The sequence below is a fragment of the Protopterus annectens genome, chromosome 7.part0 (assembly GCF_019279795.1).
Source record: "Protopterus annectens isolate FY-2018-M chromosome 7.part0, PAN1.0, whole genome shotgun sequence".
NCBI classification, from domain to species: domain Eukaryota; kingdom Metazoa; phylum Chordata; order Ceratodontiformes; family Protopteridae; genus Protopterus; species Protopterus annectens.
In genome coordinates this window covers 1,540,207,056-1,540,232,404 of record NC_056739.1, presented here as the reverse complement: position 1 = coordinate 1,540,232,404, position 25,349 = coordinate 1,540,207,056, and the positions used below count along the sequence as shown (strand labels likewise).

The 25,349-nt window shown below is 44.3% G+C and overlaps 1 protein-coding gene across 3 annotated transcripts in view; it reads right to left on the bottom strand.

The window, feature by feature from the left end:
• The window catches only part of ACAD9 (acyl-CoA dehydrogenase family member 9), a 1,114,604-nt gene that overhangs the window by 458,166 nt on the left and 631,089 nt on the right, over nt 1–25,349 (bottom strand). For all 3 annotated transcript variants that reach the window (XM_044078083.1, XM_044078081.1, XM_044078082.1), the window contains exon 12: nt 4,914–5,042. In XM_044078083.1, the coding sequence (XP_043934018.1) occupies nt 4,914–5,042 (129 nt within the window). The remainder of the gene's footprint in view (nt 1–4,913; nt 5,043–25,349) is intronic.

Here is a 25,349-nt window from a genome sequence, read left to right as displayed (position 1 = left end):
CCTGCAATTCAGAAACCCTTCTAGCAGATGTGATGGCCAACAAAAAAGCAGTCTTCCAAGACAAAAACTTTAACTCAGACGTAGCTGCCGGTTCAAAAGGAGGTAAAGTAAGTTTTTCCAACACAAAATTGAGATCCCAGGAAGGAGTAGGAGCTCTACGTGGGGGTCTTATGTTTTTTGCCCCTCTAAGGAATTGTTTAAACAAAGGATGAGAGAATAATGGTGGGTCACAGTCATAGTGAGCAGAAATGGCTGCAGCATGAACTTTTACAGAGGAGAAAGACAAACCTTTGTCTAATAATTCTGTAAGATATTGAAGAGAAACACTCAAATTAGGCCTGGAAACATCAAAACTCCTTGCTGTGCTCCAAATAAGAAGTCTCCTCCATTTATCAGCATAAACTTTCCTTGTACTAGGCCTTCTGGCCTCCAAAATAACATTCAAAACTTGTTGAGGAAGCTTCGACCCTCCAGGTTCTAGAACAGAATATGCCAGGCTGTTAGATGCAGAGACTGAATCCTGACATTGAGGAAATGATTGCCCGCCTGGGACAAAAGGTGTGGAATTGAAGGCAAAGGCCAAGGAGGCTCCCGTACTAAACTCCTCGGCAGAGGGTACCAGTGCTGTCGAGGCCAATCCGGAGCTATTAGAATCATGGAGGGCTTGTCTTGTCTGACCTTCAAGAGCACCTTGGGAAGGAGAGGCAGAGGAGGAAAGGCATAGACGTGAAGATTGCTCCAACTGAATGATAGAGCATCCACTTTCCAAGCTGTGGGATGAAACATCTTTGTGCAAAACTTTGGCAACTGGAAATTTAGTGGAGAAGCGAACAGATCTATGTCTGGAGTCCCCCATATCACTGTCAACTGTCGAAATACATGAGGATCCAACTTCCACTCGTGGGGATCCACCATCTGTCTGCTCAAAACATCTGCTAAGGAGTTCTGTGCTCCTGGCAGAAAGCTTGCCTGAAGAGTGAGGTGCATACTGAGAGCAGTCTCCCACAGAATCATAGCTTGTCTGCAAAGAGGGTACGAATGGGTTCCCCCTTGCTTGTTGATGTACCACATGACAGTTGTGTTGTCTGTTTGAATCAACACTTGTCCCGGGTGAAGTAAATCCTTGAAAGCCATCAATGCAAATTGGACTGCTAACATCTCCTTCAAGTTGATATGTAAATGTTGAAGTCTGGCAGGCCACGTGTCTTGAAAACACTTTCCATTGAGGTGTGCTCCCCAAGCCTTGTCCGAGGCATCTGTCGTTAAGATCTGACTCGCCTCTGGTCGGGTCACAGAGAGTCCCTTGTTTAGGTGACATTCCTGAGCCCACCACAAAAATTCCTTTTGAATGCAAGGTATTATTTGAATGACAGTGTCCAGATCGTGGCAGTGTTGTGTCCATACATTTTTGAGATACCATTGTAGCTTCCTCATATGCAGTTTGGCATTGGGAAGCACCAGAATACAAGATGCCATGAACCCCAAGACTTGAAGGACTGTCCTTGCAGTCAGCCTGGACCGTAGAGACAATTGCTGGAAGTAAAGTGTAAGGTTTCTCTGCTTGTCCGGGGTCAAAAAAGCCATCTGGGAAGCTGTATTCAGTCTCACACCCAGAAAGCACATTTCCTGAGAGGGTACTAGACTGGACTTTGTTTCGTTCACAGAATACCCTAGGCACCTTAACACTGCCATAACATACTGTAGATGATGAAGAAGCTTGTTTTCATCTTGAGCAAGAATCAGGCAATCGTCCAAATAAGGATAAATTTGTATTCCTCTTAACCTTAAGAAGGCTATCACCGGGGCCAGAACCTTTGTGAACACCCTGGGCAGTAGATAAGCCAAAGGGCAATGCAGAGAACTGATAATGTAAAGTCCCAGCCCGAAAACGCAGGAATCTCCTGCAACTGGGTCTGATCGGAACATGAAGATAAGCCTCTTTGAGATCCAGAGTTACCATCCAGTGGTCTTTGCCCAACAGAGGCAGAAGTTGTTGCAACGTCAACATTTTGAATTTTGGAATGTCCAGGTACGTGTTGAGGATACATAAATCCAAAATTGGTCTCCAAGTGTTTCCTTTCTTTGGTACAAGAAACAGGCGAGAATAAAATCCTAGGCCCACTTCCGACATAGGGACCTGCTGTATAGCCCCCATTTGAAGAAGTAAAGAAATCTGTTTGTGAGCCTCTACTCTTTGCTGAGGAGGAACGTCTGGCATGCCTTTGAAAGGAGGCAATGTGTGGAAATAAAACTTGTAGCCTCGGTTTATAATGTCCAGTACCCATTTGTCCTGGGTGACTAAAAGCCAGTTTTGCTTGAAAAGTGCTAACTTTCCTCCCAAAGGAGCTGCCAGACAGGAGGGATCTGGCAGCTGAAGATGCAGGTCATTGAGCCTGTTTACGAAAGGACTGGCCCCTGCCCTCACTTGTAGATGGTGCAGGGGAACTCCACGTTCTAGGCCTGAAAGAACCCTGAGCTCTGCCCCTACCACGTCTAGATCTGCCCCTAGACTGTAAATCAGAAGGGTAAGCCCATCCCTTAGTAGGCCAATTTCTGCTAAACTTAGGGGGCTGCACCTGCAAAAAATCTTTAACAGTCTGCATAGACTTAGCCTTGTCTTCCATTTTCTTTAAGACAGACTCCACAGGAGGACCAAACAAAACTTCAGACTGTAAAGGAGCATCCAAAATTCTAGCTTTAACATGCTCTGACAAACTCTGATCCTTAAGCCAGGCGTGCCTGCGAATAACTGATCCAGTGGCAGCCACCCTGGAAGAAGCCTGTAAAGCATCGAAACCACACTGCAAGGAATGCTTACCCACCTGATCAGAGGCATGAACCAACTCCTGTAATTCCTTACACTCTATGCCCTCTGCCAAAGCATCTACCTTAGATTTTAATTGAGTAAGGAGAAAATTCTGGTACTTTAACATATGAAACTGGCAATTCAAAGCCCTCATTGCTAGAGTGGAAGAGGTGTACACTTTTTTACCCCACCTATCCAAAGCTCTAGATTCTTTATCCATAGGAACTGGATTCTTGACAACAGAAGCCCTGACACCCTTAGGTCCCTGACTAATAGTTTCTGGGTCAGCCCTTGGGCTCATACAGATATTTATGAGCCTCAGGCACCCTGTAATACCTATCAGGTTTAACTGGCGCAGGAGGCAAAGAGTCTGGATTAAGGGAAGCCTCAGAGAAAACCTCCTGAACAACATCCAAAACAGGAGGTATAGCTAAGGGCCGATGTTGAGGCAAAAACAAAAATTCCCTAAGCCTCTTTCGGGAATCCGAGAAATCCTGACCTTCCCATTTAAAATGCTCCCTCATAGAATGCAAGGTTTCTGAGAAGGAAAAATCCTCTGGAGGAGAAGCAGAAGGACTGGAATCCTCTGCATCCGAATCTGAATAAGGAGGAAAATCCTGAGTGTCTTCAGAAGACTCTGAGTAATCTGAAGCCTGTTCCAAACTTTCCACTTCTGGCTCCACCCTAGGCCTCTTATCTGGAGGGGGCATAGAACCCCTGATTAAGGAAATTAAATCTTCTGCCATTTTAAGCATGTGTTTTTTAGGCACAGAGCCTGCAGAACTAGGACTGACACCTGAGGAGGGCAAACTAGGCCTGCCCTTATAAGGTACCTTAGAGACTGAAGGAGAAGGCCTAACCACCTTAGGCAAAGAAGGGAGTACAGCAACCTGAGAGGCCCCTTCAGCCTGACCTGACTCCTGTGAGGCCACATCTTGCAAAATTAATGTCTCCCCCTGAGACTCAGCTGAAACCTCGGCTGGATCTACAGATACCAGCGTAGTTTCTAAGAACCGGCGTCCGAACGGACGACTCATCCTGCTTGGACCTTAACGACTTATCCTTGCGCTTCTTAGCAGAAGCGCCGGAGGATCCGATGGCATATTGTAATTACACCGCTTCCCAAAGACAAGCCTAGCGCAATCTAACCTACGTTTAATGGTGCGCTTATTAAACTTAGCACAAAAGCGACACCCGACTACGTCGTGCTCAGGCCCCAAACAAGGAATACAAAGAGTGGTAATCCCTATGCGGTATTTGTTTCCCACAAGAAATACAATTATTCACTTTTTCTGACATCCGGAATTAACTGAGGCAAGAAAAAACAAAAATATTCCCCAACGGGGTACTTAGCCCAACTTGGTTTTGGTCTGAAACTCGAAATCCGAAAATTTCAGAATGCCGAACGGCACTTGCAAACGCTGCTTCTGCTTCGGACCATGCGGCAAAAAAGACTGAGGATATGACGTCGGTCATGCGCTTTAATACCGGGACGCACTGACGTCAGATCTGAGCGCCCATGACCGACGCCAGCCTAATACTTTGGTATTCGGGCTGACCGAGGACAGCGGACTACCCACAGGTTATGACTGCAGCAATGTGAGATGAAGAACATCTGGTTGATGAAAGAAGAAATCTTCATCAACAAACCACACCCATCTATATAACAAGTTAGTTTGATGCCTACACAGCCATTAACATACAATGTAGTAACAAAGCGTAATAAAAAGTTTGCATTTGTAATATAAGCAGATATGCAATGGGTGGTATAGCAAACTCATACATTCTGGAGAGATTCCAGATGACTTAACCAGAGTTTATATCGACCCTCACTTTGCTGATTTCATTTCAAGTCCTCATACACTGCCAGACTGTTACAGGAATAAATATATAGGCAAGCATTTTCTTTCTTTTTCAATTTCATTCTGAAAACGGCACGTATGAAGGATTGTGGGCCAAACCACTCCAGTCTACAACTCTAAGAAGTCAAAAGGCAAGGGGACAAAGTTGCTTGCCTTCTTCAGTAATTATTGTACAGGGGTATCAAAGGAAACTGTCACACTTGATGCTTCAATCAACACTAGGAATTTATGCTGTACAAACTTACTTCAAAAATCATTAGAATTCTGCAGTCTCGCAGGTATCTTTCATAAGGGTAATCCTTCATGTATCCTAGCCCTCCTAGGATCTGCAAGGCTTCACTAACACAGTTCCATGCTCCTTCTGAGCTGAAAACCTGTCGAGAAAAAACAAAGTTGTTGCTGGAGATACTGATCTTAATTTTTTTAACATGTTATAAAGATATGTCTGGCAGAATTCTGCATGCAGACCTGCATTCAAAAACAGTGATATGTTTAAGATAAGAATTCTATGAAACATACAGTGAGTAACCAGTCTACAGTTTTGTCGACATTAAAACAGACCATGTAATATATTCGACTAGACAAGAATACACTGTGTCTGCTCTGAAAGCTGCAAGTTCCGTAATTCACTGTGAGTACAGCAGCAAAAAGTTCCTGTGCAACAGCTTGCTGTCAAATTACTATACAAAGGATGATTCACTGCAAACAAATGTGAAGGGATTTTTCATCCTCCTGACATGCAAAAATCTCAAATTTGATTATATTAAGTAGCAAGGCTGGGAAGGTCTGAGGGACATCTTGACTAATGAAAGGTGTGCTAATGGAAAATGCAGTGTCATTTGATCACACAGAGTCACAAGACATTCAATGCAGTGTGTTTTGAAAATCTGTCCCACACACCTGAAAGTTCTGTGATGCTGCTCAAATGAGCAGTTAAGGTGTTGTTATGTAGGTAACTACTATGACTTTGAACTTCATGGATTATATTGAGGAAGGTTTTCACCTATGCACCCTTCCCAATGAAGAAGACTCCTCAATGACTTCCAAGCTTTTTCCTAAACAGGTACACTCTAGCCTCTTAAATACATCACCAATATTACTGGAAGAGAGAAAGAACAGAAGAACCAGAAGGCATGAATGGGGAACCAAACACCAGAAATGAATCATGATTCTAGGCCCAAAGAATTAGTTAAGACCCATTTGACTGCAAACCAGGAAGATCAAAAATTACTGTAGGTACTTATACATCAAAAATATATTATGTGGACTCAGCCCAGCAACTAGTAGCTTATTGGCCGTTTTGGGCCAATTCCTATCTCTTTCAATCTCCCTGCTTTAAAACCCGCATTTGCATGGTTTTGTGCACCGTGCAGTATCGGTTACGCAGGTTTAAACTATTCCCGGCTCTACAAAGTCTGCTCTTCAATTTTTCCGTTAGAACTAGTCAAACTCTCAAATTAAGCACTCAACCTTCCTTTTACAGCCCAGCACTTGCTCAAATTTCTCAGTAAGCAATAACAAACGCTAGCACTGCATCCCCCTTATACTATACAGAAGTAAAAGGCTCCCTATTCGTCCCATCCGGACAATCAATAAAACAGTTCATTAAATTATTCAGGCATGTCCAAAGGGCAGTTTCAGGTCTACACTCCAGTCCAGCTGGTGAATCTGAGAATCTTGAGGCAATGTTACAATTGCCTTATGTACACAGACAACCCTCTCCTCCTTCCAAAAAACTCAAATGTATGTGAGAGATGCAACTATACAACCAAACTGGAGGCCAAGCTCTCTCAACCCAAGACTGGAACAGCCAGTCAGGAGGAGAAGGGAACCACTCACACCACACAACCAGTCTCACATAGACCAATCGTATCTGCACCAGCAAACAGGACACATAATGTATGTATGGAGAATATCGATATCTGTGCAGTAACAGAAACCTGGTTCAAGGCTCCCGAGAGCACCCCAGCACTACCAGGTTATACCCCATACCATGCTTTTCGGCCCCAAAACTCGGACCGAACCACAAAAGGAGGGGGAGTATCCATATTCATCAAAGATACCCACACCTCCAGGATAGTGGCACTGCATGAAGCATCGGAGACCATCCATGTGCAACTAACAGTGGGCAAAACTGTCTTTTCAGTTTGTAGCCTGCTACAGACCACCTTCCCAAACTCAGGAACCCCACTTGGCTTTCCTGAGAACACTGGAGAATATGAAGGTCTCTCCAAACACCATTATATTGGGTGACTTCAACTACCCAAACATAGACTGGGAGCACTACTCAAGCCCCAACACCCTCGCCTAATGGTTCCTAGAATTTATAAACTCAAATGCTATGGAACAACTGGTCACTACTCCCACAGGAGGGGAAAACATATTGGACCTGATCATCACCAACATGGGGACTATGTTCCATAACACAGGTATACCCTTCATTGGTAAGATCTGACCATAAATTAATCTCACTGGACATCCATATCCCGTCCCCACCCCCAGCCAAGGAAAACACGGGGAAGAACTTCTCAAAAGCAAACTTCACACTTCTCAAAACCGAGGTGAAATCCTTCAAAACCCCCGGGCCAGTGGAAAATACGGCCCAAACCGCAGAATCCTTTACAAACGCTTTCTATGGACACCTACAGGAATGCATGGATCATGCTATCCCAAATAAAACCAAGACTCATTCCTCCAAAGGCAGAAGACCTGTCTGGTGGACCCCAGCCATAAATAAGCTGTACAACAGAAGGAGGAAGCTACTACATGACAGAGCAAAATCCCAAAAAGAGAAGGCATCTCTGATCAGTACTAACAAGAAACTACGATCCCTCATAAAATCATCTAAGGCCAGCTTCGAAAGAAAAATTGCACAAGATGCTAAAGATAATTACAAGGCCTTCTTTAGTTATGTCAGGAACCTGGGTGGCAACTCCCAGATATGCTCTGAGTTAGTTCAAAATGACAAAAAAATACACTGAATCCACAGACATTGCTAACATCCTGGCAGATAGGTTCATTGCAAACTTCTCCCCCCCTTCCTCCCCAAAAGAGCAAATGTCTATCCCAACAGAGTGTAGCCTCCCTGACATCACAGATGCACAGGTAAGAGCTGCCCTCTCCAAAGCAAAAAAACACAGCATCAATGGGACTGGACGGTGTCCCGGGCTGCGTCTTACACGAACTCCAAGAAAAAAGTACAGTTTTGTACCTACCATAAATGTAGATGTTCGAGTGCTAATACAGCTGCAGTCATAACAGATGGGTTTTCCTGCCGTCAGGTGGGTCTTCGGTCGGCCAAATTCCAAAGTCTAGGTCCAGCGTCGGTTGTCGTCGCCTCCTCCCTGACATCAGTGCGACAGGGGTATAAAAGAACCAGCCGACGCCATTTTCTTCAGTTTTTCTTGCCCCAGATGTCAGGTGCCCCCAGAAGGAAGGCAATAAATAAATTTATGTAATAATGCAATGCAGTATAATCAAAAAACAGTAGTTGCAAGCAAATACACCATAAAAGAATACCCCAATCAGGTTGTATGAGGAAGTGTTAGCCATTAGGCCTGTACCAGAGGGGAAGGAGGGAGGGAAGCCTGGACTGCAGCTGTATTAGCACTCGAACATCTACATTTATGGTAGGTACAAAACTGTACTATGTTCATCATGCATACAGCTGCAGTCATAACAGATGGGTAGAATACCAAAGCAAAAAAAGGGGTGGTAGGCACTAGGTGGAACTAGGAGGAGCTAGGATGCCCTGCAAAACTGCAGTGGCAAAGCCTGCTCTAGATTTGGAGTATAATGGCAGGTGATAGTGCTTGGAGAAAGTATGCACAGAACTCCAAGTGGCAGCTTCCAAAATATCTTTGGTAGGAACTCCCCTGAGGAAAGCTGCAGAGGTAGCTGTGGCCCTTGTGGAGTGAGACCTGATGACTGCAGGTACAGTTTTACCATGAAGAGAGTAACAAAAGCGTATGCAGTGGGCTATCCATTTTGAGATTGTCTGTTTGGAAATAGGTTTCCCTTGAGCCCCTGTAGCATAGGACACAAAGAGTTACTCTGATTTTCTGAAAGGCTTTGTTCTGTCCAAATAATAACGTAGTTGTCTGTGAATGTCCAAGGAATGTAGTAGTCTCTCCCCTTTGTTTTGAGGATTGGGGTAAAAGGTAGGTAAGTGGATAGCCTGATTCAAGGCTACCCTGGATACTACCTTTGGCATAAAGGAAGGATTGGTTCGTAAGGAAACTCTCTCCTGATGGAAAATGATGAAAGGCTGCACAGCCATGAGGGCTTGTAATTCCAAAACCCTGCGAGCTGAGGTAATAGCCAGCAGGAAGGCTGTTTTCCAGGACAAATATTGTAGTTCTGTTGAGGCAGCTGGCTCAAAGGGAGGCAAAGTCAGTTTCTCTAGAATGAAATTGAGATCCCAAGCAAGTACTGGTTGTTTCCTTGGGGGTTTTATATTCTTAGCCCCTCTGAGGAACTGTCTTAAGAGGGGGTGAGAGAATAAAGGAGGATCAGTGTTGTATTCTGCAGAAATGGCTGAGGCATGGATTTTGATGGAGGAGAATGAAAGTCCACTGCTAAGCATCTCAGCTAGGTACTGTAATATTTGAGGTAAATTCAGTATTCCAGGGTTCTGGCCCTTTTTCTCATTCCAAGTACAAAACCGTTTCCATTTGGCGGAGTACGCTTTTCTAGTAGAAGGTCTTCTGGCCTCCAAAATGACATCCTGTACCTCCTTGGAGAGTAGGGTCTGTTGTGATTTTAAGGGATCTTCCATGCGGCTAGACTGAGTGTTTTCAGCTGACTATGAAGAGTTTTGAAGTTGTGCTGAGTCAGCAGAAGAGGCGTACCTACTCAGCACAGATCCTCGTGGTGGCCAGCAGAGTAATCCAGGCTTCAGAGAGCTAAAAAAGCGACTTTACCTGATTTAAGTATATTTTTTGTGGCTTTCCACTTCTATTTATCTAGCAACTGTATTTCGCCTGCTTGCTGATACATTGTTATTGTTTGTCTGCATTTATTCTGTTATTGCACTTGATTTCTCAGTTTGTTACTTTTAACATCTGTAATTGTTGCAAATTGTTTGTGTAGGCTGTGATAGCCGATTTATAGCATTTATAAGTGTTTACTGTATCTGTTTCTGCTTGTTTCTGAAAAAAAAAAAAAAAATCTCTTGTTTTCCCGCCTTACTGAGCTAGAGTAGTCCAGCTTCAGAGCTTGCTGATCCCTGGACTTTGTTTGCAGTTCCTGTTACTGATTCTTTGCCTGATTTGGAAGAGAGGAAGTTCCTTGCTTACCAGTGGGAGTGGGAAGCATTGAGCTGCCTGTTGGTCCAGTTTTGTGAGGTTTCAGCCAGTAACTTGTAGTCTATTGGTCGTTTTGGGCCAGTTCCTAGCTTCTTTCAGCCACCTGATATAAAACACGCTAAACGTGCGTTTTTTAGCTTGTACCTACTCAGCACAGATCCTCGTGGTGGCCAGCAGAGTAATCCAGGCTTCAGAGAGCTAAAAAATCGACTTTACCTGATTTAAGTATATTTTTTGTGGCTTTCCACTTCTATTTATCTAGCAACTGTATTTCGCCTGCTTGCTGATACATTGTTATTGTTTGTCTGCATTTATTCTGTTATTGCACTTGATTTCTCAGTTTGTTACTTTTAAAATCTGTAATTGTTGCAAATTGTTTGTGTAGGCTGTGATAGCCGATTTATAGCATTTATAAGCGTTTACTGTATCTGTTTCTGCTTGTTTCTGAAAAAAAAAAAAAATCTCTTGTTTTCCCGCCTTACTGAGCTAGAGTAGTCCAGTTTCAGAGCTTGCTGATCCCTGGACTTTGTTTACAGTTCCTGTTACTGATTCTTTGCCTAATTTGGAAGAGAGGAAGTTCCCTTGCTTACCAGTGGGAGTGGGAAGCATTGAGCTGCCTGTTGGTCCAGTTTTGTGAGGTTTCAGCCAGTAACTTGTAGTCTATTGGTCGTTTTGGGCCAGTTCCTAGCTTCTTTCAGCCCCCTGATATAAAACACGCTAAACGCGCATTTGCGCGGTTTAGCGCGATTTAGCGTGAAGTTGCCACTGTTGCACACTTGGGCAGCGCCAGTTAAGCAGGTTTAAACTATTCGGGCTACCTAAAGTCCACTCTTTAAATTTTCCCTTAAAACTACCTTCCTTGAACTATACTACTGATCTAATCAACATATCCTATAACTAAAAAGATCATCTCTACCTGTCTCCGAGTAGACTATTCTTTATCTGTTAAACCTAGCACTTGCTCCTACAGTACTTATCACCTTGATACAGCACTCTTGTTATAGATAGTACCCCAAAAAGGCAAACCCCATTTCTCGGACACCCACATCCCCCGGAATCTCTTTTAAAGTTTTTTGTCTATTCCTTCTAGCATGTCGAGGATCAGTTGCTAGTGTCCTCTCCTGCTCAGCTGGTGAACCTGGGAATATTGAGGCAATGTTACAATTGCCTCATGTACACAGACAACCCTCCTCCTCCCAGAAAACACAAATACATGTGAGAGATGCAACTATACGGCCAAACTGGAGGCTGAGCTCTCTCAACATAGGACTGGCAAGACCAGACAGGAGGAGAAGGTTACCACACACACTATAGACCCAGTCTCACATAGTACCATCACAACCTCAAATCATACACATAAACACACAAAGACATACTCGGAGGCTCTGATCAAAAATCTACCAAAACAGCAGAGACCACCAAAGCAGACACCCAAACAACTACCACCTCAGAACACAACACCTGCAACACATAGACCTCACAGTCAGAGTGTCAAACAGTCACAGCCCTTAAGGCCAAACACAATGCCAGACACACTAGTCATTGGTGACTCCATAGTCAGACACACTGACGTCCCGCTCACCAGACTGAGTAAGGAGAGGGTTACAGTAAGCTGCCTGTCGGGCGCTAGAATCCGCCACATAACGCAAGCACTCAGGTCTCTCAACAGCAGGTACAAATACGACTCAGTCATTGTCCACGCTGGTGTAAACGACCTGAGACGTACCTCCTTGGACTACATGAAAAGAGACATTGAGGAGCTCTCTGATTATGTAGCCCAGGCAGGTATGACCCTGACCTTGAGCAGTATCCTACCTTCACCAAGAATGATGCCACAATACAGAGATAAGATGATCAGCTTTAACAATTGGCTTAAACTCTGGTGTCATTCAAAGGGGATCCAATGTCTGTCTGCCTGGGATGACATGCTGGACAAGCCACGCTGCCGCAAGGGACGGCTTGCACCTGTCACCCTGGGATTCGGATATTGGCAAAGGCTCTTGCCACCCCATAGTGCCTTTTTAGGCAAGGCTCAAATTCTAAACCTACCACCCTAGAACACAAAATGGAAAAAACTAAGGGTAATGCTGCTCAATGCCAGAAGTCTCAATCTCAAAATGCACGCACTCGAGGCCCTTCTCAGTATGGAGAACATCGATGTCTGTGCTGTGACAGAAACCTGGTTCAAGGCTCCTGAGAGCACCCCAGCACTATCAGGTTTTACCTCATATCATGCCCGCCCCAAAATCCAGACAATACCAAGAAAGGAGGGGGGGTATCCATATTCATCAAGGACACCCACACCTCAAGATTGGTGGCAACACACGATGCATCGGAGACCATCCAGGTGCAATTAACCTTAGGCAAGACTGCTCTGCAAATTGTAGCATGTTACAGGCCACCCTCACAAACTCAGGAACCTCACATGGCTTTCCTGAAAACACTGGAGGGGATAAATGTATCTCCAAACACCATCATACTAGGTGACTTCAATTACCCTAATATAGACTGGGAACACTACTCAAGCCCAAACACCCTAGCCCAAAAGTTCCTGGAATTCATAAACTCAAATGCCATGGAACAACTAGTCACCATCCCCACAACAGGAGAAAACATACTTGATCTCATCTTCACGAACATGGGAGCACAATGTTCAACACCGGAAGTATACCCCTCACTGGTGAGATCAGATCACAAACTAATCTCGCTGGAGGTCCTCATCCCACCCCACCTGAAATAAAAAGACCACAGTAAAGAACTTCTCAAAGCCGACTTCACACTTCTAAAGACTAGTGTGGTCTCCTTTAAGGCCCCGAGCCGGGCGGAAAACAGTACCCAAGCCGCTGAATCACTTACAAATGCCTTCTACCAGCACCTACAGGACTGCATGGATAAGGCAATCCCAAGCAAAACAAAGACCCTTTGTACCAAAGGCAAGCGTCCAGTCTGGTGGACCCCAGCCATAAACAAACTCTACAACAAAAGGAGGAAGCTACTACAAGATAGAGCAAAATCCTTAATAGGTAAGACACCTTTGATCACTACAAGTAAAAAAATAAGAGCTCTCATAAAATCATCCAAAGCAAACTTTGAGAGAAAAATAGCTAAAGACTCAAAAGACAATCATAAGGCCTTCTTTAGCTATGTTAGAAACCTGGGAGGAAACTCCCAGATATGCTCAGAACTAGTTCAAAATGATGTGAAGATTACTGATCCTACAGACATTGCCAACATACTGGCTGACAGGTTCAGTGCAAACTCCCCAAAAGGAGAGATATCTATACCAAACGATTGCAGCCCCCAAACATCTCTAATGCCCAAGTGAGAACTGCTCTCCAAAGCAAAAACACAGCATCCATGGGACCTGATGGTGTCCCCGGCTGTGTGCTCCACGAACTCAACGAGGAATTAAACCCACAGCTAGGACAGCTGTTTAATCATAGTCTCACCTCTGGATACGTACCCAGGGAGTGGCGCACTGTGACAGTAGTCCCACTTCATAAAGGTGGTGCCTCCACCGACCCTGGAAATTACCGGCCCATTAGCTTGACAAGCCTTATCTGCAAAGCCATGGAGAGGATCATAATGGATCTCATAAATAAAGACATAGGGAATTTGCAGGCTTTGGATCCGACCCAGTTTGGCTTTGTCAAAGGCAGATCATGCCTTTTAAACTTGGTTGACTTTTTCGAAACAGTCACCAAAGCCATTGATGAGGGAAAGGCAGTCCATACAGCCTACCTCGATCTGGCGAAAGCCTTCGATACAATACCCCACTCGGGTATCATTGAAAAACTCATCAGCTTAAATGTTAACCCATACATCACAAGATGGGTTGCAAACTGGCTGAGTGACAGAACCCACAGGGTCAGAGCTGCTGGCGCCATGTCAGACTCAAAGCCTGTCACAAGTGGTGTCCCACAGGGCTCAGTCCTGGGCCCACTCTTGTTTGGCATCTACTTTTCCGAAGTACAAGCAAACACAGGAGGGTTATGGCTGACAAAGTTTGCAGATGACTGCAAACTGGGCGCCGTAGTCGAAAACACATCTGACACAGATATCCTTCAGAAGGGTCTCACAGAAACGGATAACTGGTGCCAGAGCCATGGCCTAAAGTTAAATGCCAAAAAATGCATAGTCATACCCTTCGGGAAAAACAAGGTTACCCCTAGCTACCATATAGGTGGAAATCCACTGAGCACAGAAGAAGTTATTAGGGACCCAGGTTGACGGTAGCCTGTCATTCGACACCCATGTAGCTAAAGTAGTTAGGAAGACCTTCTACATTGCCCACCTTATCATGAAGGGATTCACATCTAGATCAAGGGAGGTCATAGTTTCCCTATACTCATCACTCATCAGACCAATGATTGAGTACAATGCCCCATTCGGAATGTATCTGACCTGACATTTGCAGCAGCTGGAGAGGCCACAAAAGTTCCTCACCAAAAGGATAAAGGGTCTCAAAAATCTGTCCTATGCTGCCTGACTGAAAGAACTTCAGCTCTATTCAGTCGCTTACCGCTTGCTCAGAGGTGACCTGTGCCTGACATACAAGGCCATGTCAAACCCAGATTTGATGAATATGCTTCACCTCAAAAAATCTAGATCCGTCAGAGCCACAAGGGCGGGAGACTTAAACCTCGACACGGCTATTAATAGGACGTGCTGGAGGGATAGATTCATCACCCAAAGACTACCTATGCTGTGGAACAAAATCCCGGTATATGTGAGGCAGAGCACCTCGCTGGCCTTGTTCAAGAGAAATCTTGACCAATAGATGGGAGATCGCAGATATACCCCAGGGATTACCTCAGTGTCACTGCTCGACAGAGGCACAGCAAAATAATGGGTATAGTTCCCCATACTAAAGGGGTGGCGTAAGCTACAAAACTATGGGCTAGGCTTGTAAATGCCCTCGGGCAGATAGCCTAGTATAAACCTATGAACCTATTAGAGGCAGGATCCATGGTGGGGAATGCGTCAGGGCTCCTCAGGAGTGGGTACCAGTGTTGCCTTGGCCAGTCTGGAGCGATGAGAATCATCTTTGGTCTGTCTGCTCTGGTTTTTAATAGGACTTTGGGCAGCAGAGCAGAGGAAGAGGTGGAAAGGCATAAACTGTCATTGTTGTCCAACTGAAAGAGAGTGCGTCCACTTTCCAGGCCTGTGGATGAAAGGTCCTTGAGCAGAATTTTGCCAATTGGTGATTTCTGTGGGAGGCAAAGAGATCTATGTCTGGCATTCCCCATGCTTGAATTATCTTTGAGAAAACTTGAGGATGCAACTTCCATTCGTGTGGGTCTGTCATATTTCTGCTTAGGTTGTCTACCAGCGTGTTTTCCTTGCCTGGCAGGAACTGTGCTTGAAGTTCGATTTGGAATTCCAGAGCCATGTTCCAAAGAGACATGGCTAGCCTGCATAGGGAGTATGAATGGGTTCCTCCCTGTTTGTTTATGTACCACATTACTGTGGTGTTGTCTGTCCTTATCAATAGCTGACCTGGATGCAGCAGGTCTTTAAAGGCTATAATAGCATTTATTACTGCTAGCATTTCCTTTTGATTGATGTGTAGGTGCTTTTCCTTTTGGGACCATCTGCCCTGAATGCACCGATCTGTCATGTGCGGCCCCCAGGCGTAATCCGAAGCGTCTGTTGTGATGACTTGACTTGCTTGAGGCTTGCAGAATGGGAGACCTGCGTTTCTTTGGCATGCTTGAGCCCACCACAGAAATTCCTTTTGAAGATATGGAATTAGTGGTATTATTGTTTCCAAACTGTGGCTGTGCCGAGACCATAGGTTTTTTAGGTACCATTGAAGTTTCCTCATATGCAGCTTTGCACATGGGATTAGTAGGATGCAAGATGCCATGAATCCCAGAGCCTGCAGGATTTTCCTTGCAGTCAGCCTGGTGAAAGTTGCCAGTTTTCTGAAGTATTGAGTTAGTTGCCCTTGTTTCTCTGGCGTGAGGTAGGCCATCTGGGTGTTTGTATCCAAGTTGGCACCCAGGAAAATTACTGTTTGAGAGGGTATCAGCCTTGATTTCTTTTTGTTGACTGTGTATCCCAGGGAATTCAACATTATTACAAAAGCCAAATGTTTCAGAAGTATGTGCTTGCTGTCCGCTTGGATCAGGCAGTCGTCCAAATATGGGCATATTTGTATCCCTTGCAGTCTGCAGTAGGCAATTACTGATGCCAGGCATTTCGTGAACACTCTGGGCACAGTAGATAAGCCAAAGGGCAATGCAGAGAATTGATAATGTGTTGAACCTGCAAGAAATCTGCGGTATCTTCTGCAATCTTGTCTGATTGCGCCATGCAGGTATGCCTCCTTGAGGTCCAATGTTACCAGCCAAGACTCCTTGCCCAGCATGGGAAGAAGCTGCTGTAATGTGAGCATCTTTAATTTTGGCACGAGTAAAAATGTGTTTAGGATGGATAGGTCCAAAATAGGTCTCCAATCTTTGCCCTTCCTTGGTACCAGGAATAGTCTGGAATAGAAACCTTGACCCTGTTCTTGTGCAGGTACCTCTTGAATAGCTTTCATGTCCATGAGATCTGAAATTTGTTTTTGTGCCTCTGCCCTTTGACTGTGCGGCAGGTTTGGCATGCCTCTCATTTTTGGAAGGGTGTGAAAGTGGAATCTGTAGCCTCTGTCTATAATGTCCAGGATCCATTTGTCTTTTGTGATAATATGCCAATTTTTTGAAAATAATGCCAGTTTTCCGCCTAAAGGTGCTGCCAATTGAGCCTTGCTTGGCATGCAAAGAGGAAAGTCATTGGTTCTGCTTTCTGAATGGCTGTGAACTATCCTCACCACCTCTTTGTGTAGGTGCTTGCCATTGTCTGCCTCTAAACGATCCTTGAGATTGCCCTCTACCCCTCGGGCGCCTGTATCTACTTCTTTGGGGTCTGTCTGTGGCTGGAAAGGACCAATTTTTTGAAGGCCAATTTCTAGTGAAACGTAGAGGTTGTACCTGTAGGAAATCTTTCACTGTTTGCATTGATTTTGCCTTTTCCTCCATTTTCTTTAATACCTCCTCAGCTTTAACACCAAACAATACATCTTTTTGCAGAGGTGCATCCAGTAATTTAGCTTTAACATGATCTGGTAAGGTTTGCTCTTTGAGCCAAGCATGTCTACATATGACTGATCCTGTAACAGCAGCTCTACATGAGGCCTCTAAAGCATCAAAACCACATTGCAAGGTATGTTTACCCACTTGTTCTGCACTATGTATGAAATCCTGCAACTCTTTCAATTCTGGTCGTTCAGGTTGTGACATTTTGCTTCTCAACTGTGATAACAGAAACTGTTGGTACTTTAACATATGGAACTGGCAGTTTAATGCCCTCATGGATAAGGTGGCCGAGGTGTACACCTTTTTCCCCCACCTTTCTAAGGCTCTGGAATCCCTCTCTGAAGGTAATGGATTTTTAGCAGTGGAGGCCTTAATTCCCTTGGGGCCCCGTGAGATAGTTTATGGGTCAGCCGCATGGCTTTTTTATAGGAATTGGTGTGAGTCAGGAACCCGGTAATACCTGTCAGGCTTGACTGGGGCTGGAGGTAAAGAGTCTGGGTTAAGGCAGGACTCCGCATACACATCATCAAGGATATCTAAGACAGGAGGTATAGCCAGAGGCCTGTGCTGAGGGAGCAAGAGAAAATCCCTAAGCCTTTTCTTGGAGTCAGAGTACTCATGGCCTTCCCAGTGGAAGTGTTCCCTCAAGGTATGCAAGGTTTCCCCAAAAGAGTAATCCTCAGGGGGGGGAGACAGAGGGAATGGACTCCTCTGCATCAGAATCTTCAAAAGGGGAGTAAGAATGTTCCTGGTCATCAGAATGTTCAGAAATAATGGAGGCCTGGTCCGAGGAGGGGGATTCTTCCTCCACTCTGAGCCTTTTGTCCGGGGGTTTGAGAACCCCTGATAAGAGTAATTAAGTCCTCAGCCATTTTGAGCATCTGCTTTTTAGGCATGGGGCCTTGAGAAGGGCCCTATGGGGTTTGTTTTTCAGTATGCATGGCTGTCTTAGACTTAGTGAAAGCCTTGATGGAAAAAGAAGAGGAAGGCCTGAAGACACCTTGAGAGGAGGCAGACCTGTCTAAACTCTGAGTTTCACTGTCAAGAGTGGCTTCGGTATCTGTAGTCGGGGTGTGGGCCAAAGAGCCTGCGACTTCGGGTACAGAAGACACCGCCAATGAAGTGTCGTCGGTAGTCAGGGGCTGCGTAGGCGCCTCGCTGAGAACCGGACCACCTGAAGTCGGCTTTGGCGTGGTGTCGGTAGAGGCCGCGGACCTCGTGTGTCGGTCCTTATCTTTGCGTCTTTTAGTCAAAACTGGAGTCGGGGAATCCGACGACATTATGTGGTTACATTTTTTGCCAAAATAGTGCTAGGCGAACTCCGCCCGACACTTAATGGTGCGTTTGTTGAATGTAGCACAAAAACGACAGGCCGAGACGTCGTGGTCTGGGCCTAAGCAAGGAATGCAGAGGGAATGAAAATCCTTATGCGGTATTTGCTTCTCACATGAAATACAATTATTAACTTTGTCTGACATCGGTCTGAGGCAAGAAATGTTTAGCTTTCAAGAAAACTTCGGTTGCAAGATATTCATAATCTCAGGAGCTGGCCGACCGGCACTTGCGAACTGCTTCTGCTTCGGGCATCGAGCGGCAAGAAAGACTGAAGAAAATGGTGTCGGCTGGTTCTTTTATACCCCTGTCGCACTGACGTCAGGGAGGAGGCGACGACAACCGACGCCGGACCTAGACTTTGGAATTCGGCCGACGGAGGACCCGCCTAACGGCAGGAAAACCCATCTGTTACGACTGCAGCTGTATGCACGATGAACATCTGAACCCTCACATAAAGTCACTCTTCAATCTCAGCCTTACTACAGGATATGTACCCAAGGAATGGCGTAAAGCAACAGTGGTCCCACTCCACAAAGGTGGTGCCACAAAGGACCCCAAAAACTATTGCCCTATAAGCCTGACTAGCCTGGTCTGCAAAGCTATGGAGTATCATCATGAAACTCATAAACAAAGACATTGGGAACCTCCAAACACTGGATCCTACCCAATTCAGCTTTGTTAAGGGCAGATCATGCCTCCTGAACCTGGTCGACTTCTTTGAAACAGTCACCAAGGCCATAGATGAAGAGAAGGTAGTCCACACAGCCTACCTGGACCTCGCAAAAGCCTTTGACACAATACCCCACCCGGGCATCATAAATAAGCTCACCAGCTTAAATATCAACCCCTATGTCACAAGATGGGTTGCAAACTGGCTCAGGGATAGAACCCACATGGTCAGAATTGCAGGTGCCATGTCAGACTCTAAACCAGTTACAAGTGGCGTCCCACAAGGCTCAGTCCTGGGACCTCTCTTGTTCGGTATATATTTCTCTGAGGTACAGGCGAACATGGGAGGACTATAGCTGACCAAGTTCGCAGATGACTGCAAACTGGGTGCCATAATAGACTCGCCGAATGACACAAGCATCCTCCAAAAGGGTCTCACAGAGATGGATAACTGGTGCTAGAGCCATGGCCTAAAGCTAAATGCCAGAAAGTGCATAGTCATCCCCTTTGGGAAAAACAAAGTGCCCACAAATTACCACATAGGTGGTAATCCACTAAGTACGGAAGAAGTAATTAGGGATTTGGGGACCCAAGTAGATAGCAATCTCTCCTTCGACAATCACGTTACCAAAGTGGTTAGAAAGACTTTCTATATAGCCCACCTTATCACAAAAGGGTTCACATCTAGATCAAGAGAGGTCATTGTGCCCCTCTACTCATCGCTCATCAGGCCCATAATAGAGTACAATGCCCCATTTGGGATGTACCTTACCCGACACCTGCAACAGCTGGAAAGACCCCAGAAGTACCTCACCAAAAGGATCGTGGGCCTCAAACAGATGCCCTATGCAGCTTGACTAAAGAAACTCCAGCTCTACTCAGTTGCCTACCGCCTAACTCAGAGGTGATCTCTGCCCGACGTACAAGGCCATGACCAACCTGGAATTAATGGACATGCTCCACCTCAAGAAAACCAAATCCCTTAGAGCTACACATTCCAGGGATTTAAATCTCAGCACAACAATAAATAGGACATGCTGGAGGGATAGATTCATATCCCAGAGGCTTCCCTCGCTCTGGAATAGAATCCCAATCCATGTTAGGCAGAGCCCCTCACTGACCCTCTTCAAGAGAAATCTTGACGAGTGGATGGGAAATCATAAATTTACTCCTGGGATCACTTCTATGGCCCTGCTGGACAGAGGCTCAGGAATCTAATCAAATCTAAAAGGGAGGCGAAAGCCAACACATTCTGGCTAGGCTTATAAATGCCCTAGGGAAGATAGCCTAGTACCTACCTATGAACCTATAAGTGGAATGTTTTTCATCTATTTGTGACTCAGAGCACTGAAAGCACATAAGAGATAGGATAACAGACAAGAAAGGTTACTCTAGTAAAGTCCAATCAGGATTTGGCAGATAAATCAGGTGATTAATGTTTAATGAAGGTGTAAGAGCAGTCCAGGTCATGATATCACAGATCTCAGACAGGAATTCCAGGGCTAAAAAGGTAGCCCTGGTAGAAAGGGCCTTAACTGCAACCGACCGACAAATATTTTCTAAACAATCAGGACAAAAAAGATTGCTTAGAAGGATGTTCCTTTCAGAAGTGAATTATGCAGCAACTTGTTTAGCAGTATGAAAGAAACAGGCATGGTAATAGAAGTCAAGGTCTTTGTAACACCCATTTTACATAAAATTATTTCTCTCGCACTGAACTGATCTTGAAATTACACAAGCAAACTAATAAACCCATTAAAATAGTTCTGTAACTACTTTTGATAGACAGTAAAGGAGTGGCATGTTGCAAAATAAAATCCTTCTGAAGAATTAAATAAGATACCATACAACACATAATCGGAACTTCTAGAATGCTACTGACAGACGAAATGTCCATAACATAAAGACATTACAAAGGATAGATTGTAAGTGATGTATAATGTTTGCAACTGGGTGTGGGTCAGTATGGTTTGTGATGTAAAATGCTTGTAACTAGGATTGTGTCAGTATGGTTTGTTTTCATTTATAGAAATGTATGATTGCTTATATCATGAGAGTTTATTAAAGATGCTTCTTGTTTTAAAAATAAGGGTCAGGAACTGAATAATTTTTGTAATGTTGCTTAGGTTATCTGATATATAGCAATATATATGAAACAATGTTTGTTAATTTTAATGTAATACAGTTCAGAGAGCTTCAGATGAAGGCTGCTCTGTAAAAATGATTTATGTGCTAGGAGTTTTGTCAGTGTGTAACCCTGAAATGAGTTATGGAAAGCCAAACCAGCAGAAAGGTGGCACATAACATATGGGCAGCAAAGGCCAGCCGAAGATATATATATAAAAAAAAAAAGATTATAGCAAAAACTGATGCACACAAGTCAGAAACTGTCGAAAAGTTCCTTTTAGTGTCTCAAAAAGCAAAATAGTTAGATATGTGTAGCATATGAAGATCCCAAGAAAATCTCACATGCCACAGGAAAATACCAGAAGTACTGAAAAGGATTCACATGGTCCTTGGAAGCAGCGAATGGCAGGATGATGACCATTGCTGGAGATGAATATACCAGATCAAACTGCAACACAGATATGCAATGAACATGACTTTTACAGACTCTTAACATCCAAAAGGCAGAGGAGGAAATTGAGCATGTGTGTGTACATGTGCTGGGGAGTATAGAAGAAACACAAGGGGAATAAGGCATCTCAACAAAGTAAGCCAGGACTCAGGTTTACACCGTAACACTGACACGTTTGTGATGGTGGTGACATGGTTGACGATATCTGAGAAGCTACAGAGATCAACAAAAGAAGCAATTACTTCAGGATGAAGGCTCCATTTATAAGCAATGAGTTGTGTCTCAAGGAGTTTGCAAGACGATATTCCATGCTAAAGAACTAATGCATGGCACAGCACAAGCAAAGGCTTCGTCTTGCTTTGTTTTGTTGTTGTTGTGTATCATAGTCATGCTGCATGACTGGGTCAGAGCTATCAATTCTGCAAGGGATATCAGTAAAACATTGACACTGCATATTTTAGGATTCAAAGAAGCTTGTGCTCAGGTGTGGCTTGGAAACAGACAAGACATGAACCATGACCTGTAAGAGAAGGCATCAATGATGAGTTAAGCATGTGCCCATTTGAAGGTAATGACTACAGACATTCTTTCCGCATCACATCTGGAAATGAAATACTACAGGGTGGACTGAGTAACCATTTTTAATTCAGAAACTTGTTACTGCAAGCCCTGGAATAGCAATTCTGAATGACCAAAAATGAAGACTTGCATATACTGAGTGCAGGGTTGCCATGTCAGAGTACTTCCTTTTCTCCAAGACATGGTGATCTCAGAGTTGGTGGGGACATGGGGGGTGCAGAGGTCTTGCTCCATGCAAAAAAAATAATAATAACAATAATAGTAATGATGATAATAATAACAACTTTAAAGAATAACAGTGATTTTTATATATATATATATATATATATATATATATATATATATATATATATATATATATTTTTTTTTTTTTTTGGTTTTTGCTTTGTAATTCTGGGACTTGCAATTACGAGTCTCAGAATTACAACAGGGAGCCAATAAGGCTACTCAGATGTGAAATCCAGTGGCAAGTTAAAATACGTCTAAGATGGCCTTATATGGAGGTAATCAAAATAACGGTTGGAATTACTGCCAACTACAAAACTGGAAGTATAAGAAACGTACAAGCAGGTACAGAAAGATTGGAAGGTTACAGAACAATGCAGAATCAATGAATGCTGCCAAAAGATGGTGAAAAAGACTTGAGGAATACAGGAATTTAACAGAAGCCCCTCCCAAAATGGTTGAGGTAGAAGGCTGAAACTGAGATACAGGTCAGGATCATCATCACGTCAATGAAAAGCATGTAAAAGAGCAAGCTAAGTGGATTTATTCAGATGCCAGTCATCCAAGTAGGGAAAAAGAGAAATCCCTAGGCTGTAGAGATATGTAATTTACTGGAACAAGACATTTTGCAAAACATAAAATTGCAGATGTCAAGCAGAGGACAAGGTCCTGACCTGAAAGATGAGGCTGAGAATTCAAAAGGTAAACTGTTGGATGAAATGGATTATGAAGGTAAGTATCTTTCATATCATCAGTGCTGAACTCATCTTATTACAACAGGGTAAGCAATAAATGAATCAACAGCATTCTTAACTTTCTGCACTGAATATGCCTGTTTAGAGAGCAAAAGTACAGTTGTGTACACTTACCATAAATGTAGATGTTAGAGTGTATTCACTGTTGCAGTCCTCACATATAGGTTATCCGGCTCCGGGTAGCCCTCAGTCGGCTCAAATACCAGAGTCCTTGGTATATGATGTCGTCTGCCGCCAGTTGTAAAACTGATGTCAGAATGTTAGGTATAAAGGGAGGCAGCCAACGCCATTTCCTCAGTTTTTCTTGTCTTAATTGTCAGGAACCCCCAAAATAAGGCTAACCCAGGAAGGTAGCACCCTGGACACATCATACAAAAAATAAGAAGGTATATAGTCTGTGCCTTAAGTAAAAAGGGGGAATGGAGGGTGGGAAAAGTACAGTTTTGTACCTACCATAAATGTAGATGTCCAATAGATATACAACTGCAGTCATAACATATGGGTTGTCCTGCCTCAGGCAGCCCTTGGTCGGCCGGATTCCAAAGTCTGGGTCCGACGTCGGCTGATGTTGCATTTCTCTCCGACGTCAGAGCGGCTGGAGTACATAAGCATCAGCCGACGCCATTTTCTTCAGTGTTTCTTGCCCCAGATGCCAGGTGCCCTCCAAGGAAGGCTGTAATCAAATTGGAAGACAAAACAGGTTTCCAGACAAATAAGTAAGCAATAAACAGATACACCATAACAGATATCCCCAGCTAAGAGTAACAGGGATAGGAGTGGACTCAAGGCATAGAGGGAAGGAGGGAGGAAAATCGACTGCAGTTGCATATCTATCGGACATCTACATTTATGGTAGGTACAAAACTGTACTATGTCCTTCAAGAATGCAACTGCAGTCATAACATATGGGTTGAATACCATAGCTTAGCTGGGGGAGGTGGAATGCTCTAGGAAAGAGATGGTGTGGCTATCAAACCCTGCAGGACTGCCGAAGCAAAGCCTGCTCTGGATCTGGAATATAAAGGGAGGTTGTAGTGTTTGGAGAATGTATGCACGGAGCTCCATGTAGCAGCTTCTAGAATGTCTTTTGTAGGCACCCCTCTTAAGAATGCTGTAGAGGTGGCTGTAGCTCTGGTGGAGTGTGGTCTGACATTGGCTGGAACACTCTTTCCAAGGAAGGAATAACAAAATCTGAAGCAATGTCCAATCCATTTTGAAATAGTCTGTTTGGAAATTGCTTTTCCTTGTACTCCAGGGGCGTAAGCTACAAAAAGCTGATCAGACTTCCTACTGGTCTTGGTTCTGTCCAGGTAGTAGCAAAGTTGTCTGTGAATGTCCAAGGTATGCAACAGTCTTTCCCCTTTGCTCTCAGGATTGGGAAAGAAAGTAGGCAGGTGAATAGCTTGATTTAAAGAAACCCTAGATACCACTTTTGGCATAAAGGTAGGGTTGGTTCTTAAGGAGACCCTGTCTCTGTGAAAGATTATGAACGGTGGTATTGCCATTAGGGCCTGTAGTTCCAAAACCCTTCTTGCTGAGGTAATTGCCAACAGGAAAGCTGTCTTCCATGAGAGAAATTGTAAGTCCACAGAAGCTGCTGGCTCAAAGGGAGGTAGAGTCAGTTTTTCTAGGACAAAGTTGAGGTCCCAAGCTGGTACTGGAGCCTTTCTTGGTGGTTTAATATTCTTGATTCCCCTAAGGAATTGCCTTAACAAAGGATGTGAAAACACAGGTGGATCAGTGTTATATCTAGCTGAAATAGCTGAAGCATGTATCTTTATGGAAGAATATGAGAGTCCATTCTGTAGCATATCTGCCAAATATTCCAGAATGAGTGGGATGTTCAATAATGATGCATCATGGTCCTTGCTGGTATTCCAAATGCTGAATCTCTTCCATTTTGCTGAGTAAACCTTTCTGGTGGATGGTCTTCGGGCTTCTGTTAATATCCGCTGAACTTCCTTGGAGAGAGATAGATTGAGGTTATTCATGGGATCTCCCAAGCTGTTAGCTGCAGCATCTGAAGGTTGGGATGTACTGTTTTGAAGTTGTGTTGAGTCAAAAGTTGGGGCCATTGGGGAAGGGCCCCCTTTTTGTTGTGACATATGCTTCGTAGTAGTGGGTACCAGTGTTGTCTTGGCAAGTCTGGAGC